This window comes from Octopus bimaculoides, chromosome 1 (genome assembly GCF_046866305.1).
Source record: "Octopus bimaculoides isolate indiv1 chromosome 1, ASM4686630v1, whole genome shotgun sequence".
Lineage (NCBI taxonomy): Eukaryota > Metazoa > Mollusca > Cephalopoda > Octopoda > Octopodidae > Octopus > Octopus bimaculoides.
The window spans coordinates 86,400,536-86,420,365 of record NC_142928.1 but is presented as its reverse complement, the minus strand read 5'-3'; the positions used below and the strand labels follow the sequence as shown (position 1 = coordinate 86,420,365).

At 38.4% G+C, this 19,830-nt stretch overlaps 2 protein-coding genes across 2 annotated transcripts in view; one reads left to right on the top strand and one right to left on the bottom strand.

Moving 5' to 3' along the window:
* The first annotated feature begins 1,588 nt into the window (after positions 1-1,588).
* The window catches only part of LOC106868573 (centrosomal protein of 89 kDa), a 141,549-nt gene continuing 123,307 nt past the window's right edge, over positions 1,589-19,830 (top strand). The window contains exon 1 of the mRNA XM_089353276.1: positions 1,589-1,816. The gene's annotated coding sequence lies outside the window, so the exon portion shown is untranslated. The remainder of the gene's footprint in view (positions 1,817-19,830) is intronic.
* The window catches only part of LOC106868570 (BRCA1-associated protein), a 65,781-nt gene continuing 61,228 nt past the window's right edge, over positions 15,278-19,830 (bottom strand). Inside the window, exon 15 of the mRNA XM_014913892.3 lies at positions 15,278-15,675. Coding sequence (XP_014769378.2) covers positions 15,481-15,675 — 195 coding nt within the window. The 3' untranslated portion in view covers positions 15,278-15,480. The remainder of the gene's footprint in view (positions 15,676-19,830) is intronic.

The following is a 19,830-nucleotide window of genomic DNA, read 5'->3' as shown; positions in this document are numbered from 1 at the left end:
AAACACACACACATCTACACATACATATACATGTGACGAAACCGGCTGGAGGCGAAACTCTTGAGAAAAAACAATTAGATAGCACGTCCAAGGTATATAGAAATACACATCTACCGTTCAATTACCAGTTCATAATTATCAAAGCAGTTTCAAGGTTGCAAGGTATTTACAATTTGCTTATATTTGGTTTACACTGCATACAAAAATACAGGCATACTACATACATACAACTGCTTACAAAAATACAGATTAATGTATATTTTTTCATATTTTCATAATTCTTTGTTTACAATATTGAAAAAAAAATATGCCACCAAAGAAAAAACATAATCTCTCCAGAAACACCTATCAAGCAAGGAGGATTGCAGAAAACCGAAAGCAAGAGTCTCAAGAAATAAGCACGTCAGATGGAATCTCAAGATAGAAGGGAGACGAGAATTTCTCAAAATCATCAAAGGCATGCTGCAGCACGTCAGTCTCAAGAGAGAAGGGAGATGACACTTTCCTAAGATCAGCAAAGGCATGCTGCAGCACTTAATGTTGAATCATTAAAACAATGTTTAGCACACTAGAATACACAGAGATCCAATAGAATAACTCTCAGAAACAAACCACGTACAAATTCGTTCTTCACAACACTTGGAGCTGCTTTTAGATATGATCCATCCCATTATTATAAAAATGATAATTATGTCCAAATTGGTGAGCTAAACTCAAATTGTCGTTTCTGCAAAGCTTTAAAATTGACTCCACAATGTTTTGTCGTCAATGCTGCACTTTCTCGTATTACCTGTTTCTAAATACCTGTAATATATATATATATATATATATATATATATATATATATATATATATATATATATATATATATATATTACTATTACTATTACCTTTTATTACTATATTGCTACATCTTCCTCTATTCATCTATTTATAACCTACTGCTTGCACTACTACCTTCATTTCTCCCTTAACTATCTCCTCCTCCTTACTTCCTGTCTTAAGGCTTGATCTCACAATCCCGCACACATCTTCCACTCACTTAGGGCTGTCTTTTAAGTAAACAACGCACAGAGTAAACTGGATACGAAATTATATACTTCTACCAATATAACTATATTTATCACTGGAAAATACTCACACGGATTCTATACATCGATATTTACTTTTGGAATGGAACTATACTCCAAGTACTTTTTCTTCTTTGTTTTTTTTTTGTTCTCTGCATCGCTCTCTATTTCTTACTGCAAATCTCCTCATACATATTTAATAATCCTTAACTTCTACTATTACCGTCTCCGATGAAGGGATACATTGAATTTTCCCTGAAACAGCTGTAAGACATTCTACATAAAATATAAATTTATTTATGCCATTGGTCTCTTTATCTCATTCTATATATATATATATATATATATATATATATATATATATATATATATATATATATATATATATACACTATGCTATTTTAATCCCGAGCAACGCCGGGTATCTCTGCAAGTATATTATAAAAAAACAACCAATTGACACTTTATAACATAAATGAAATATTGACACAGTCAATCAATACACTGCATAACCTCCTACTGTGCATAATCATACACTTTAGAACAGCTAAGCGAAACCGTCCTTCTAGGTGTATCCGTCTATATTCCTCTCACAACCAAAGTTCATGATACCTAAGCTTCTGAGATTGTAACAGCAGAAGAGGAAACCCTGGAGGGCTGAACCTCTAGTTCAATCAACAATTTATAGTAATGGAAGTATTTACAGCTACCGTCTGCGAATAGTGAACGTCACCATTTTGTTAAAGGTAAGTACTCCTGAACCAATTACTTTCAATGAAAAGCAGATATACGAGTAAGTAGGACAGATATGTTTCTTTTCTTTCACAGTAAATTAGCTTCATTGCAATTTTTGCATTATGCAGTCTAGCAAAATGTTCTCTTATCATGATATATTGATTCGGTTTCATGCCAGTTTCCTTGAAATCCAAGCCTAGTTTTAAAATGAACTGCCTTTAGAAGTGTCGAACTGCAGTTCGTGAGGAGAGTTGGTCAGAAGCTCAAACCTCCTCTTTCGTGGCCCAACACTTTTACTTTATATATATTGCTCACAAGTAATTCATGTGAATTTGCTGTCATTTTAAAACACGATGCAGTAAGAATACAAAAGTAATAGAGAGTGTGGTAGACTGCAGATATTCTCCAATTTGTAGCAGATACTGTTCATGTGACTCCGGTAGCCGTTCTACGTTGTCCACAACAGACTTCTATGTTAATCAAATGGTAATACACTATATTGTTAAGCACAAACAGAACCCTTAGGTTCCCTTTATTCTTAACAATGAAATGAATTGCAATTTACGTAATGTAGAATTTTTCTAGAGATTGATGTTAATCATGCGTATAAAAAAATCTTCGCAGCTAATTATATCTCAAGATAAATGTTGCAGCTTAGCATATAAATATGTCATTCAAAACAATTTCAACAACCTGAAAGTTGGAGGATTAACAATAAAGCTCGTGAAGCATTCTGGTTGTGATTTTTAAAATGTTTGAACCTTGCAATTTGAACTCTAGAAGCAATAATTTTAACGAGATCATCAACATACACTCGGCAGACAATTGACCAATTTATACCAATTTATGAACATGTACAAGGCATATTCTATATGGATGAAATAGGTTGTACTATATAACAGAATCCAAGTATCATCGTAAATGAAAGAGGGATTAAGGAAGTTGTTTCTATAACATCGGGCGGAAAAGATGGCTTATAACAGTGGTTGATTACAATAAACATGAGTTTATTGCAGTTCATTGCAATTGGCGAGCGTATTGCGTCTTCGTGTTCAGATTGCTGTAAGCAGGGCCTTAGAAAGAAATCAAGCAATGCAGAACAAGACAGCATTCGGGCCCTAAGGGCAGAGGACCCCTCAATATTAAAATGAACTTTGATGAGAGGAACTCAGTAAAAAGCCAAGGACCCTGCCTTGGCTCTCCGAGTCCCATATTGATACACCTGCTGAACTCTCCCTATGTAGACACTGCCTACCAATCAAACACGAAGAACATTTCATTGGAGGTGTCCATTGTGATCCACAGGAACTGTTGCCAGATCAGTGTGGACAAATGAGGAATTGTTTATACAATACGTGTATCACTTCATACATCACTTACATTACATATTCTTCCACAAGATTTTGTTTACCATAGACGACGGTAAGTCTTATGCAACACTAGAGGCAGTAGACAAAGCAAAAGCAAGTGATGTTCTTTCGATAATTCCGCCGAACACTAATCACAAACTTTAACAATGGCAGAAAAGAATACTGTCTATACCAGAATGTATATCTACATGTTATAGATGTTTCCCAGTCTTGAAAAAAATATTACTATCTATATCGGGTGAATGAAGTCTGGCAGCTTACCTCTACAACAGTGCATGACTTTTGTTCCTTACCCCGTATAACAATATCAGGTCTTATGTCTTCACCGAATTGTTGTTTTCATTGGACTGTTCCACCAGTAAGGTGTGAATACATGCTGCTTCTGACATGCTTTTGGTGTATACGTCAGGGCAATCCTTTTCGTGGATAGTGTTGTAGATAGTACAGGGTGTTAAAAAGTCTCTCCGCAGTGATTTTTTTTTTATCATCTTGATGTATTTCAAAACATGTGTTATTTCTCTACTACCCAAAAGAGGCTACACACAGAGGGGATCAACAAGGATAGACAAACGGATTAAGTCGATTATATCGACCCCAGTTGCGTAACTGGCACTTATTTAATCGACCCCGAAAGGATGAAAGGCAAAGTGGACCTCGGCGGAATTTGAACTCTGAAATACCGCTAAGTATTTCGCCCGGCGTGCTAACGTTTCTGCCAGTTCGCCTCCTTTCAAAACATGTGTAGAATAGTCAACTTATGTATTGAAAATGAAGGAGGACACTTTCAACACCTCTTATAAAGTTTTTTTTTTTTAAGTCTTGTAAAGTTCAATATATTCTTTTGTAGTCTTATACCAATATATTCTTTTGTAGTCTTATACCATCTTATAAATATTCATTTTGCAATAAAATACTTACTGTGGAGAGACTTTTTGAACACCTTATATTTGCGTCTATTCATGCCTCAGGGGCAAGTAGTATTTTGTAAATATTTTGGGGCAGCTGCTGTTGAAGTGGGTGATATCTTCCACACTGGTACAGTAGAGCCAACATTTTTATAACAACTTGGAGGTTTAGTGATATCTTTGTCTCTCTAGTTCATCAGGCATGTAGTAGCTATCTCCTGTTCCTGGATAGCGAGGGCATATCCTTCTAGTTGGCATGTAATGTATCTATCACAGGTCCAGGAGAGGCTACTTTTCCTGTCAATGCTGTTATCTTCTAACTGACAGGATATGTACCCATGCATTGCTCTTTACTGGCATGATGCCTACTTCTCCTCCAAGCTTCTGTTTAGGCAGGCCAGTTCAGCCTCCTTTGGGTCGCATGAGACAGTTGTGTTTTCAGAGTACCGGCTCAGTAATTCTCCAACTCTGAAGATGTAGCTCTCATTTTCGAGTATGCATAGAAAGTACTCATGTTTTTCTTTACTATTCAGCGAATGTTGTCTGACTGATACAATACGACATTCAAAGGCTGTTTGGAATGGCCTTATACCTCTACCGCCATCGCTTCGTTTCACAGATTCTGTCGGTGTCACTATTGATGTGGAAGTTGCCAGTGTTGTCCGGGATACATATCTCATCGAGTGTCCAGTCTAATATCCTAACACTGGCATTGCAAAAACGGGATATATGGTCTTGTTAAGTGCAGACAGCCCCGAGTTCCATATTTTCCGGAGTCTATTGAAGTCTTTTGTTATTCTGGCTTCAGTCACAGCACCGACGCAGGCAACATTCTCATCGATTTCGAGACACTCGTAGTTTTCATTATTAGGGATAGGGAAGATAGTCAAGCCACTGATGTACATGTTGTCAGTCTGGTCGACTGTCATACATGAAGTCGGTTGACTGTCATGTATGAGCATTTATCTTGCCCAAACTCCACTCCTAGGATGTATGACTAATTCTAAATGTCTCCTGATGTTGCTCATATTACCAGAATATAACTTTAGGTCATCAATAAAAAATGTGCGAGTAACATTAATTCTGTTCTTTTCTGCATACCCCAGCATGTAACCTTAGCATTTTGACAACGGGGCTGGCAAGGAGTTCACAACCAATACAAACGTTACAGATAAACTATTACCCTGGAATATGCCTGTTGATAGCTTAATTCTGTTTGTAACAATAAGTGTTGCTTTAGTATGTGTTGCTGGTATGTCTAGCTCAACGTCTATTGTTTTTTTTAAGTGTCATAAGAATTTCCCTGTAGAACGTGGTATATATTTTACTTCTGATTATTGCTACAGTATTTTCAAAACGGGTTGTTTCTTCGCATTCATTCAAAGATAACCATTTCTTTTACCAGACTTGATAGCTTACTTTTGTTTGTAACAATAAGTGTTCCTTTAGTAGTTGTCAGTGATAACTGTGGACCATATTGTGGTTAATCTTTCAATGACATTCACTTATAGCAAGTGGTACTTTGGCAGGGTATAGTAATTTTATCATCCTCTTATAGTCTAACCACATTGTTAAGAGATTACGACATTGTAACTTGGCTTCCTTAAGGACAGCTTTGTTGAAGAGTTGTTCAGCACAGCCCCGGATTCCTTTCTTTCCTCCTGCCTGTTCACCAGTTATTACACCATTTATTTGGCAGTGGTCTTAGAGAAACATATTCGGACAACCTGTATACAGTTTGTACATAATATTCAAGCATGCTATAAGCCTATAGTTTTTGGTCACATGTGGTCTTTTTGTTCTTGGGGAAAGGGGTAGTCCGTGCAATCGTCAGCCAATCTGGTATATCTAGCTCAACGTCCATTGGTTTTTTAAAGTGTCATAAGAATTTCCCTGTAGAACGTGGTATATATTTTACTTTTGATTATTGCTACAGTATTTTCAAAAAGGGTTGTTTCTTCGCATTTATTCAAAGATAACCATTTCTTTTACCAGACTTGTGTCAATGGCAAAACTTTTAGAGAGGATAACATTCATAATGTGGAAGAATGAACAGACCTTTATGCCAACATGTCTGTATTCGAGTCATGTTGTATGTGTAATTTCCTTTGTCGGGAGATTACCCACCAGCTTTATAGCTTCAAAGGCGTGTACAATAATGTATGTATGTACGTATGCATGTGCATAAAATTGCATTACTTTCTGACTCACCCGCGTGCATATATATGTATACAGACACAGAGACATACATACATGACAGGTTTCTATCAGTTTCTATGTACTAAATTCATTCACAAGACTTTGTTGGTCCAACTCTGTAGTAGAGGACACTTGCACAAGGGACTGAACTTGAAATCATATGGTTGGGAAACAAACTTCTTAACCATCTAGCCATGCCTGAGCCTATGTATGTATGTATGTATGTATGTATGTATGTATGTATGTATGCATGCATGCATGCACGCATGTGTATGAGTGCATACAAGTATTGGTGTCTGTGCGTTTGTTTACATTAGCATTTCTCTGAAAATTGCTCAGTTACAGGTGATGACATTGCTGCCATTTCTCTTGTTGAAATTGCCCACCAGCTTTGTACCTTCAAAGACATGTACAATAAATTCTTAATCCATGCTAGCATGGAGAAAAGGATATAAAAACGAACAAATAATAAAATTACTAAATTATGTTTTGTTGCTGTCTACATTCAAGTTATGTTCCCCCGGTGTGGAATACCTTTGTTTTACATCCATTTTCTTTTACCATGCTAGCATGAATCAGACAAATACTTATAACTGATATTATTTTACAGTTGGCTTCCATATTTTTTGTCTACCAACTCCATTCTCAAGACACTAGTCAGCCCAAGGCTACAGTACAAGACACTTGCCCAGTGCCATACAGTGGGTTAGAACTCAAAACCATGTGGTTACAATGTGAATTCTGAATCCGCACAGCAATGCCTGCATCTAAGAGAAGAGTTCTGGATAAGGACTCCTACAGAAGTTAGATTTTCTCCATTTTGATGGAGATTTTTCCAATTTTTATTTTTTCACCACAGCTTTCAGACAACCTGGTGGGTATCTTTTTACAACAAAATAATTTGAAAAATTTGTGATTCTTTTTCTACCTTCTCCACCACTACCACCACCACCACCATTACCAGCCCCTCCAGAGAGATTTCGGCTCATTTTTTTTTGGTGCGACGCACTTAAAAACCATCAGGTTTTGGTAAAAAAAAAAAAATTGTAAATATTTTCATAGTACTCAAAAAAATCTCTGCAATAAATCAAATGTTAAACCCTTGTTCTTTAGAGCTGATGTTGATTATGAATTTAACAGTTTCAAATTTCTACCCATCCAGCCATCCATTTTCGCTTCATGGTATTCTTAAGAGGATCATGGGAATAGAATTCTCAGGTACCTCCTACTATCAGAAGCAATTATCATTAAACTTTCCTGTTGCATTTCAAGAGTGGTCAACTGAGACTATGGTTATTGTCCAACAATCTCACTCAAGGTGTGCCAGTTAAATGGTCATTTACTCTTTTACTCTTTTACTTGTTTCAGTCATTTGACTGCGGCCATGCTGGAGCACCGCTTTTAGTCGAGAAAATCGACCCCAGGACTTATTCTTTGGAAGCTTAGTATTTATTCTATCGGTCTCTTTTTGCCGAACCGCTAAGTTACGGGGACGTAAACACACCAGCATCGGTTGTCAAGCGATGGTGGGGGAACAAACACACAAACACACACACATATATATATACATATATACGACGGGCTTCTTTCAGTTTCCGTCTACCAAATCCACTCACAAGGCTTTGGTTGGCCCGAGGCTATAGTAGAAGACACTTGCCCAAGGTGCCACGCAGTGGGACTGAACCCGGAACCATGTGGTTGGTAAGCAAGCTACTTACCACACAGCCACTCCTGTATAATTTTCTTTGAAATTGTTTTTAATAAGAAATTGGATTTTATTAAATATATAACTAGTTAAACCTTTAAATAAGTACATCCCAATAAAGCTACAGAAAATATTTATTCTACCATAAGGGAAAACATTATGACTCTCAATATATATTCTAAAAAATATAAGTTTAACCCTTTGGCAATCAAACTGGTCATATCTGGCCCGTATTTTGTGTTCAAACTGACCAGATCAAGCCTCTCACACCTACCCTGCAATGTCATTCTAAAAATAAACAATCACATCATCAAAATCTCAAGGCTACAAGATAATGCATGATTAATTCAAAACAATGTTATGGATAAGCACAGAGTAGCAAATACTAAATATTTGGCTGATGAATGAGGAAGACAGCAACTATCTATAATACATTAAAAGTAAGCTTGAATCTTGCTTGCTTGCTTGCAATGTTACCCAGCCAAACTGGCGCATAATGGGAAAATACTATGAATTAAAGCTTACCCTGAAATGTTAATATGAACAGAATAAAACAAGTTTCGTGTAAATCGGAGAAGTAGTTTTAAAGATATTAGAGGTTTTCCGGTATAAACACCCAAAACGGTGCATAATGGGAAAATATTCTGAAAATAATCTTCAACCTGAAAGGAAAGAAACTCTTATCTTTCTATTAGACACAGTGACATGACAACGGAAAAATACGAATTTTTTTACAGTAAATGTTTCTATTTTCGCTTTTGTTAAACAATATTTTAATCATTTAGAAATATTTTTAAGTGAATGTGATTTCAAAAATGTAAACTGTTTGTACAGTAAGTATTTATATTTTAGCCTTCTTTAAACAGACAATGTTTTTTAAAATTATTTTCAAGTGAATATCATTACAAAAATTTTTTTTGACATATTTAAAAAATATTTTGAAGTGAAAATAACTTTAAAAGTATGGTAAATATTTCATAAAAAAAACCCGTTTGTAACCTCGGTGTGAATTTTTTCTTCCATAGGATTTTTCGAGTACATTCAGCGTATTTCACCTCCAAAGATTTGGCTGCTATTTCTAGCATACCATACTACCACGTAACTGCTATTTACGATATAGGACCCGAAATACCAGTTACGTGGTAGCATGGCATGCAAGAAATAGCAGCCAAATCTTTCCTTTTCTGGGGAAAGGAGCCATTTACGCGTGATTTCGATGTCATTCGTTGAAGACATGTGAAAACGTGGAAAATAAAAAAACCTTCGAAACAAAACTCCATTGCTGAGAAACTCAGAGTTTCCCGGTAACCCAACGGGTCACGGGTAGTCTAGTAACATAAAGTTACCAGGAGTCAAGTTAGTTGACCGCCCAACCTGCCAGACATGATTGAGACAAGTGCTGACAACAGATGACTCCATCATCATCATCATCATCGTTTAACGTCCGTTTTCCATGTTGGCATGGGTTCGACGGTTCGACTGGGGTCTGGGAAGCCAGGAGGCTACCAGGCTCCAATCTGATCTGGCAGTGTTTCTACAGCTGGATGCCCTTCTTAACATCAACCACTCCGAGAGTGTAGTGGGTGCCTTTTACGTGCCACCGGCACAGGAGTCAGAGGACGCTGGCATCGACCACGTTTGGATGGTGCTTTTACGTGCCACCGGCACGGGAGCCCATCAAGGCGCCGCTGACATCGGCCACATTCGGATGGTGCTTTTTACGTGCCACTGGCACAGGAGCCAGTCGTGGCGAGGGGCCTGGCATCGACCACGTTCGGATGGTGCCTTTTTCGTTTCGCCGGTACGGGGAGCCAGGCAGGCGGCGCTGGCATCATCCACAACAATTTCCATTTGATTGTGGTTTGGTTTGATTTTGATGTTGATATAATTAACTCAATAGGTCTCCTCAAGCACAGCAGGTCGCCCTACGATCCAAAAGTACTATTTTGAGTGGCCTGTTTATGCTACACTGCTGTGGGCTACAGGTGTGATTTCACATTATTTTCCGGGTCTTCTCAGTTACAGCATATCTGCAGAGGTCTCGATCTTTCGTCATTGCCTCTGTGAGGCCCAACGATGGAGGGTCATGCTTCACCACCTCATCCCATGTCTTCCTGGGTTTCCCTCCTTCCACTGTTTGAGAGTGGCACTTCTTCACACAGCTCTCCTCATCCATCTGTAGTACATGACCATACCAGCACGGACGTCTCTCTTGCACGCCACATCCGATGCTTCTTATGTCCAACATTTCTCTCGGGGTGCTTACACTCTGTCGTATGTGCACACTGACATTATACATCCAACGGATCATGCTAGCTTCATTTCTTTCGAGCCTACGCATATCTTCTGCAGTCACGGCCCATGTTTCACTGCCATGAAACATAGCAGTTCGCACACATGCATCGTACAATCTAGCTTTTACTCTGAGCGAGAGGCCCTTTGTCACCAGTAGGGGTAGAAGCTTTCTGAACTTTGCCCAGGTTATTCTTATTCTAGTGATAACGCTCTCTGAGCATCCATCCCCACTACAGACTTGGTAATCTAGGTAGCGGAAGCTATCAACCACTTCTAGTTTCTCCCCCTGGCATGTGATGGAATCTGTTTTCTGAGCATCTGTGATGTTTATTGCCCCTGTGCATCTGCCGCACACGAAAACTATCTTCCCGGTTAACCTTCCTTTGATGTTGCTGCACCTCTTATGTGTCCATAGCTTACACTGGGTACATCATATAGATTTTCTATCTACACCCTTTCTACGGATCGAGCATGGCCATCTACCTGAAGGGGTGTGTGATGTATTCGCCTTCCCACTTACTAGGACTTTGGTTTTTGCGACATTGACTCTAAGGACCTTCGATTCTAAACCTTGCTTCCACACTTGAAATTTCTTCTCTAGTTCTGGTAGTGATTCTGCTATGAAGGCCAGGTCATCAGCATAGAGGAGCTCCCAGGGGCAACTTGTCTTGAATTCCTCTGTTATTGCCTGGAGGACTATGATGAATAAGAGGGGGCTGAGGGTTAATCCTTGGTGGACCCCTACTTCTACTCGGAATTCTTCCCTATACTCATTGCCAACCCTAACCTTACCAACGGCATCTCTGTATAGGGCCTGTACAGCCCTTATTAACTATTCGTCAATCCCTAGTTTCTGCATCGCCCACCAGATAAGGGATCGGGGGATCCTGTCAAAGGCTTTCTCCAAGTCCACAAAAGCCAAGTATAGGGGTTTATCTTTGGCTAGATATTTCTCCTGCAGTTGCCTTACCAGGAATATAGCATCAGTGGTGATTCTACCTGGCACAAAACCGAACTGGATCTCATCTAAGAAGACTCTCTCCCTAATTAGTTGGGCTATGATCCTCTCCGTGACCTTCATCACCTGATCCAGCAGTTTGATACCCCTGTAGTTATTTCTATCTAAAGCATCGCCTTTACCCTTGTAGCAGTTGACTATGGTGCTGCTATGCCAGTCATTGGGTATGACTCCATCATGAACTACTTGGTTTACAATACGGGTGACTAGGCCATAACACACACCACCAGATATTTTAAGCATCTCAGCAGTGATTCCTGATGGCCCGGGGGCTTTTCCTGGCTTCATACCCTTAATTTCTTTATCTACCAGGGTGCTGTCTATTCGGATAACTGGTCCCTCTATTGGGTCAGCATCTGGCAGGCTCTTTTCCTCCCATTCATTCTCCACGTTCAGCAGTCTTTCATAATGGCTTCTCCAAGCCTCTTTCTTTTCAGAATCATTAAAAGCAAGTGCACCATCATCCATGCGGACACATTTCTCTCCTGTAACATCGCAATTTTCTCTCACACATTATCTTGCAATCCGAAATACTTCAGTTCTTTGGTCCTCACATCGCTGAACATTGGCAAAGCTATCTGCTTTGCCCTTGGCTATGTATAACTGTCGCCCAGCCTCCTTCCTAGCTATCTGGTACAGTTCCATGCTACCCCAACTCTTCCAGGCTTTCCAGGCCTGTTTCTTTGCTCTAATGGCTTTGTCTATCGTATTATTCCACCAACACGTTACTCTAGGTCTGGAAAGGATTTTGCACCATCTGCAGACTTGGTCTGTGGCACTTAGTAAGCTATCCCGTAGGAATTTCCAACTACCTTCTATGTTCGAGGTCTGTAGCTCCTCCTCCCTCTCATCAAATTTCTCAATTAGGATGTCCCTAAATCTCTGACCATATGAAGGGTCCTTAAACTTCCAAATCCTTCTTTTTTGGATTGGTCTGTTTCTTGGCATCCTTCTGGCCTCGAGTCTAAAGTCACTAATGACTAGTCTATGCTTGGGGTATATTCTTCATTCAGTAGGCTCTTTGTATTTAAGAGCAACCCTGCGTCCCGCTGTACGGTGAGGTTGAAATCTGGCTAGCAGAGTCACCTGATTGATAGGTTATCAGATAGCTGTCTGGCTTCCAGAAGTTAGTGTTGCAGATTAAAAGGTTACATGCATCACAGAACTCCAAAAGCCTAGTTCCCTCTTAGTTTCGGGAACCAATACCATGGCCCCCGTGTACACCAGTGAAGATACTGGATTGCCATCCAACATGCCCATTAAAATCTCTAGCTGCAAAGCTGAAGTCATTGCAACTCGTCTTTGAGGTAGCCTGTAGGAGGGTATCATAAAAATGGTCCTTCTGATCATTTGGTAGGCCCGCTTGTGGGGCATAGGCAGAGATAATTGTAGCTGTACTGTTCTACTTAGCCTGAGCCTAAGCACTCTATCGCATACCCTGACAACCTCTATGACCTTATCCACCCATTTCTCTGCAAGGAGTATGCCTACACCCCCTACTCCATCCGTGTTACCTTGCCAGAAGATTTTATACCTATGTACCTTGCCTGTGAGGACCCTAGCTGAAGCTCCTCTCCATCTTACCTCTTGTATGCAACATACATCGACACTTCTCCTTTCAAGCATTTCTACAATCTCACTAGACCTACCTTTCAGTGTGCCTGCATTGACAGTGCCAACTCTGAAAACTGGGAAAGGAATGTGGGGAGAGGCTTGGGAAGGGGAGATATTATTCAGCGCCTGAAAAGAAGGAGGTTGTCATTCATTTGTCATTCACCTGCTCTCACTTCCGATCTGACATCATTCAAACATTCAAGCGTGTTAAGATTGTTGTTTCTACTGGGGGTAGGAGTAGGTATTAGCGGCGTTGTAAATATATGCATTATGGAAATCGTAAAAACTTAAATTTAAGCATTACTGGTGTTGCAAATATGAATATTCCAATGTTAGATTAAGTAGGGTGTCAGCTAAACTAGTAGCATTTGTCTAGGGAGAGGAGATTGCAGGTATGACGGAGGGTACCACCAGTGAGGGAGGGGGGGTTCGGACAGAGAAAGAGAAGAAACGAGCTCGACCATACATACACATAAGCACGCATGCACACACACACACAGACAAAAACAAGTATGCACGCACACATACACACAGAGGAAAAACATGCACGTACAGCCCATTAGCTTTCTCTTTCACTTTGATATGTCTATGGAAAATAACTGGGTAGCTGTTGACAAATTTCTAGACAAAACAAAACGAAAGATAGCCGGGTTAAGTAGGTAGGCAGCTAAGCTAGTTGTATTTGTCCCAAGAAAGAGAGAGAGAGAGAGAGAGAGAGTGTGTGTGTGTGTGTGTGTGTGTGTGTGTGTGTGTGTGTGTGTGTGTGTGTGTGTGTGTGTGTGTGTGTGTGTGTGTGTGCATGTAATATAGAGAACAGCACCAGTGAAGAGCAGGGTTGAGAGAAGAGATATCTGGTAATGGTGGTGGGAGGAGAGAGAGATATCTGGTGTAGATGGTGGGAGGAGGGAGAGAGAGAGAGATAGAGACAGAGATATCCAGTATTGGTGGTGGGGTGGGAAAGGGCGGGCGCACCACAAACAAGCAAGGTCTAATTTGGGGAGATGGTATGAGGCAGATTTTCAGCTTAGCAAAATTCCATGAAGAATTTAGGAGGAACAAAGAGAGAGATATTAGGAAATTAAATTGGCTTACGAAACTAGCAATTGGTAAATAATATTCATTTAAAGTGTTCATAACGGATGAGAAATTAAACATGCAAAGAGACAAGAAATTATCTTAGCAAAATTACATGAAGAATTAAGGAGGAACAAAGGCTGAGAGAGATTAAGAAGTTATATACTGAGGGGTCAGTTTAAATGGTTAGCTTATGGTTCAAAAGCGGTAAGTCAGAAAATGTATCAAAACCTTTGCCAAACCACTTATTTAGATATAAATGACTCTTACTCTTTTTACCTGTTTAAATCATTGCCTGTAGCCATTCTGGGGGGAGTCATCATTAGTGTTACTTTTAGCTTATTTCATTTCTACAGCCCCCTCTCTGTAGTTGGTTTTGGTAAAGAGTGAGGTGGATATTGCCACCCACATTTGTATATAATCTTGAATGAACACTATGAATAATAATAATAATGATTTTATGATTCAGTGCGACCATGAGATAGATAATAGGAAGCCAGACAGAGTCTTAATTGAGAAAGAAATCAAACTAAGCAGGATCATAGATATAGCATGCCCAGCTGACAACAAGGTATGTGATAAGGAAGAAAGAAAAGTTGATAGGTATGACAGGTTAGCTTGGGGGGTAAAGCAGTTGTGGTCAATGAAAATGGTGGTAGTGGTACCAATAATTGTTGGAGCCCTGAGAATAGTGAGTAAAAATCTTGAGAAGTACGTGGAACAAATAGGGGCTGCAATAAGGGTGGAGCACTTGCAGAAAACAGCACTGCTTGGAACTGCTTGAATACTCCAGAAGGTGCTTGAAAAATAAGAGGTGTTACCTCAGTTCACTGATAGTGAACAGCTGACACCGTAGTACATCTCCAGCATTAGAAGCTGTGCAAAGGCAATAATAATAATAAAAATAAATAAATAAATGAATGAATGAATTTTGGCCTGCAAGAATCCTGTGCTGGTGCCACATAAGTACTTATGCTGGTGCTACATAAAAGTGCTCATGCCAGTACCATGCTAATAGCATCCCAGCACACACTGTGAAGTGGTTGGCATTAGGAAGGGCATCCAGCCATAGAAACCAAGCCAAATCAGACTGGAACTTGATGCAACTCTTCTTGCTAGCTCTGGTCAAACCATCCAACCCATGCCAGCATGGAAAACGGACATTAAAGGATGATGATGAAGATGATGATGAATAGATAAGCAATATATATGACAGAATAATCAAAATGTTGAAGAGTTAAGCAAACAAATGAAAAGTTTCAAGAATTTCAAATGAATAAGTGAAGTCATTATTTTATTGATATTTTAATCTTTTAATACATTATAATAAACTTAGCTACAAAGCTTTGCAAGATATTTTCCAATAATATTTAAAAATGAAATTATAATGGACAACATTAAATTGTTTGTATTGGAATATATAGATAAAATTTTTAATTTTCAATATACAGTGGATTCGTTTTTTGATAGTGAATGCAAATTGACAATTTTAATATCAATGCTTTCTTTGTCTGCTGCGACGAGAATTTCCTAAAACAGAATTAGTGGTCCTAGAAGCACCAACAATTACCTGTCCTCCTTGTATTTCTTCTTGAGATATTTCCTCAAGCCCTTCTTGTCGAGTAAGCTTTTGTTGTGCTTCTAAATGGAACATCATATCACGCAACTGCTCTTGTAACTCCTGAATTTCCTGAAAGGCAAACCAAAAAAAGGATTACTTTTTAAATTAGCAATAACAACTTTTCTTTACTATTTTTTTTTTTAACTATTTTATAGCCATAGGGAGTGTGAAGTTGCATGGCAATGAAGTGTGACAACAGAAAATATCGTTAGAAAACTAAGGAAGAGATGGTGGGGAGGATGTTTAAGGTCAACCTCAAGATGTTGGAGTTCACATTCAAAATGATGCAATCATGATGAAAGATGATATGCAACACGGGGAAATGAACTCAAAAATGAATGTGGCAGTAATAGTAATGGCAATGATGATGATGATGATTAGGAGGAGGAAGAGGAGGAGGAGGAAGGAGAAGAGGAACAGGTGGAAGGCCAGTCCTTGAAATCTAAATATATATTTGTTATATGTAAGTTAAATGTCTTTCTAGTCATTGACCAGTTGACTGGAAAAAAAAAAGTGACATCTAATCTAAACCAATTAAACAAGGTCAAACAAAACAATCCATCTAGCATAGAGTCACTCACACACACAGCCTTATAGTTGTAAGCTCACCTTGAAATAACCATTTAAAGCTAGTCACTCTGCTTCATATTCTTATGTAACAAAAAACACTTTATATTTCAAGAAATGATTTCTAAAATTAAAGAATATAATATTTTTCATTTCACTTTTCTACTTCTCACCATCAATAATGGTTAATTGCCTGAATTTCTGAGATCACAAGTTTCTATTTGTCTGACAAAGACATGAAAGATGAACTTGATAGTCCAAGAGATTTAACTTGTCACCAGTAGCCAATTTATGTTTGTCCTTCTTTACAGTAAGATCACTAGGTTACTCCTTCAGTCAGCTTATTTATTTGACAAATGACAGTCATAAGCAAAGATAGTGTTGTGACACAGTTACATAATGTTAAGATATTTTTGGTCAACAAATTCATTTTATCTTGCAGATACAACTTACTTAGGTTAATGAGTGCTTTCCTAGTTAGATAAATCAGTTGTAACAAGAGTACTGCTTTTTAGGAAATATAAGTGTAAACACACACAGAACAGGTTTCAATATAATTTTCATTTGCTACATTTCATTCAGAAGACATTGGTCCACCTATAATAGAAGACACTTACTCAAGGTATCATGAAATGAGACCAAAATTAAAACCAGATGGTTGCAAAGTTAACATTTTGACTGTCCAGCCATGATTGCTATATATATACATAATCAATATATTGATATATTGCATTTTAAATCTACAGTACATTGTGGCACTATTCTACTTCATTGGAGTAGCTACTGTACTTCATTCACTAGGTCTATATGTTCAAGTCCAATCACATGAATTTGGTGTATTTAACTCACAACTTCACAGAGAAATTTCTCCGAGCCAAAATATTACAGCTACTGCTGTAATACATAGCTTAAACATTATAAATATTATACACACTGATATTGCAATCTAAAGCTGTTTTAAGGGAGTCTATTAATTTAACTCTAGCATGGCTAACATTCCACATATCAGTGAATGTTTACTTTATTGATTTCTATATACGAGAACAAGCATTTCAGCTTAGCTCATCATGTCTTTGTCATTGAGGAGACCAAACCAGGTTGAAATACTGTCTCTGATGATCCACCAATGCTCTGGACAAAGCCCTGACTTTTTATCATACAAGTCTTTTTGAGAGGCTTCTCTGAGATAAAATATCAAAGCTAATACCATTCCACATTTGTATACACATTACTAATGCTATACACACTAGTAGTTTAAATGTTGCAAAGTTTGACATAGTTTTAAAGTAATTCAGCAGTAGTGTGCAGAAATAAGTATTTTATATCAGTTCTTTAATGCTGGAAATAGAATATTTGAATTACAATATCTTGGTATATTTCTATAATGTTTTCTCATCAGAAGCCTACTGTCACAAAATTACAACAGTACTTAAGAGTACCTTCACCCACCTCCACCAGCTAATAGATTAATATACTTTACTCAAAGATAGAAATGAACGACCTTTAAAACACAATCATTTTAAAGTTTTATTAAGAACAGAGACTAATGTCAGAAACAAATACAATGCTATCAACAAAGTCAAGTGCCAAAACAAATCAAAATTTATATATACACACATGGGAAACTGATTGACATGTAACTTTGTGCAGTGAGAAAAAAACAAAACAAACAATTATGCATGAGTTTAAAGTCCTAATTTAACACATGTGTTGTCTTTGTAATGTAATTTCTTCTCTAAGTTAATAATGATGATGATTGTGGTGGTGGTGGTGGTGGTGGTGGTGGTGGTGGTGATGGTGATGATGATGATGATGATGATAATGACATCGATGACCATAGTGACCATGATGATGATGCAAACATAAACAACTAGAACTTCTATCCAAATATTATTATCCATTAGAATTGACAAGTGACAAAAGTAAATTTGTTTAGAGATGAATGAATGGATGTTTCACAAAAAGAAACAAGAAAAATGTGACACTACTTATTGAAGGAGGAGAAAATAAAGCATTTGTGAATAAAACTCAAACTTTAAAAACAATGGTGGTTAAAGCACATATGTATTCATATTCAAGAGATGGTGACAGTTGCTCTCCCAATGGAACCAGGGAAGCTACATTTCCATTGATTTTTTTTTTTCTTTTTTCCAAATTATTGATGCTATCTGTCAACTCACAACTTCTGACAAGAATGTTACCATCTTTTGATGACTGGACAGAATTTCAACTCATCCTGGACTGGTATTTATTTTAATCGGCAGAGGTGCAGGCACGGCTGTGTGTTAAGAAGTGTGCTTCCTGACTACATGGTTTTGGTTTAAGTTTCACTGCACAGTACTTTGGGCAAGTGTCTTCTATTACAGCCTTGGGTTGATAAAAAGCTTTGTGAGTGGATTTAGCAGATGGAAACTGAAAGAAGCCTACCTGATATATGTGTGTGTGTATGTGTGTATATATAACAGTAATATCAGTGCCAAGCAGTGTTTAGACATAAGTGAACTTTAGGTTAGCTAACATATATTTGTGATATATTTCAATTGCTAAAAGTAAATTCATTGCAGTTACCATGGAGAAAAATTCTCTCTTATAGTAAAAAGAGGTGTAAAAACACCATATCTGTCCAGTGCTGCCACCTGTCAGATTCCAAGACATCGATGTTTCTAGCTTCTTAACCATTATCAATGGGAAATACTGAAGAGAGGCAACTCTGGACAGACCTAACCAACTCAACAAATCAATACACACACACACACATAGACAGAGCATGCTTCTACAGTTTCCTTGAAACATATTCCACTTGCTTCCCAACCCCACAGTTTTGGATTCCAACTCATAGCATACTACCTTGGGTATCTGCTACTACAGCCACAGGCTAATCAAAGTCTTGTAAACGGGATTAGTAGCGGTGTGTGTGTGTGTGTGTACGTGTGCATGTGTGTGTGTACATATGTATGTGTGTGCATATCTTCATCTTGACATTGTGTGACACTTGTAAACAATACTATACAAGCTGTGTCATTCGTTTCCAATCTTCCAAGACCAGTCATTTCCAATCTTCCATGTCCAGTCATGCACAGATATCATCTTGTTATGAAACAATTGAGGACTGGTGGCAGGAAGGGCAGCTGGCCACAAGAAATCTGCCTCTGACTCATGTAAGCACGGAAAAGTGGATGTTATAATGATGATGAAGTTATTCATCAACCCAAGTAGAAGGCATTTTTTCAAGGTGCCACACAGTGGGATTAAACCCACCAGAACTATGTGGTTGCAAGGCAAACTTCTTAATCACATGGCTATGACTGAGCTTAATTCACACTGAACAAACTAAGAAAATTTATCATTCTATCTGCAAATAACGGCTGAACTTGTAAAATTTTTCAAGTATAATACAAATACTGGTGGAATAGAGTGGAGTGATATCATTATCATCATCATTTAACGTCCGCTTTCCATGCTAGCATGGGTTGGACGATTTGACTGAGGACTGGTGAAACCGGATGGCAACACCAGGCTCCAATCTGATTTGGCAGTTTCTACAGCTGGATGCCCTTCCTAATGCCAACCACTCAGAGAGTGTAGTGGGTGCTTTTACGTGTCACCCGCACGAAGGCCAGTCAGGCGGTACTGGCAATGGCTATCAGATGATAATGA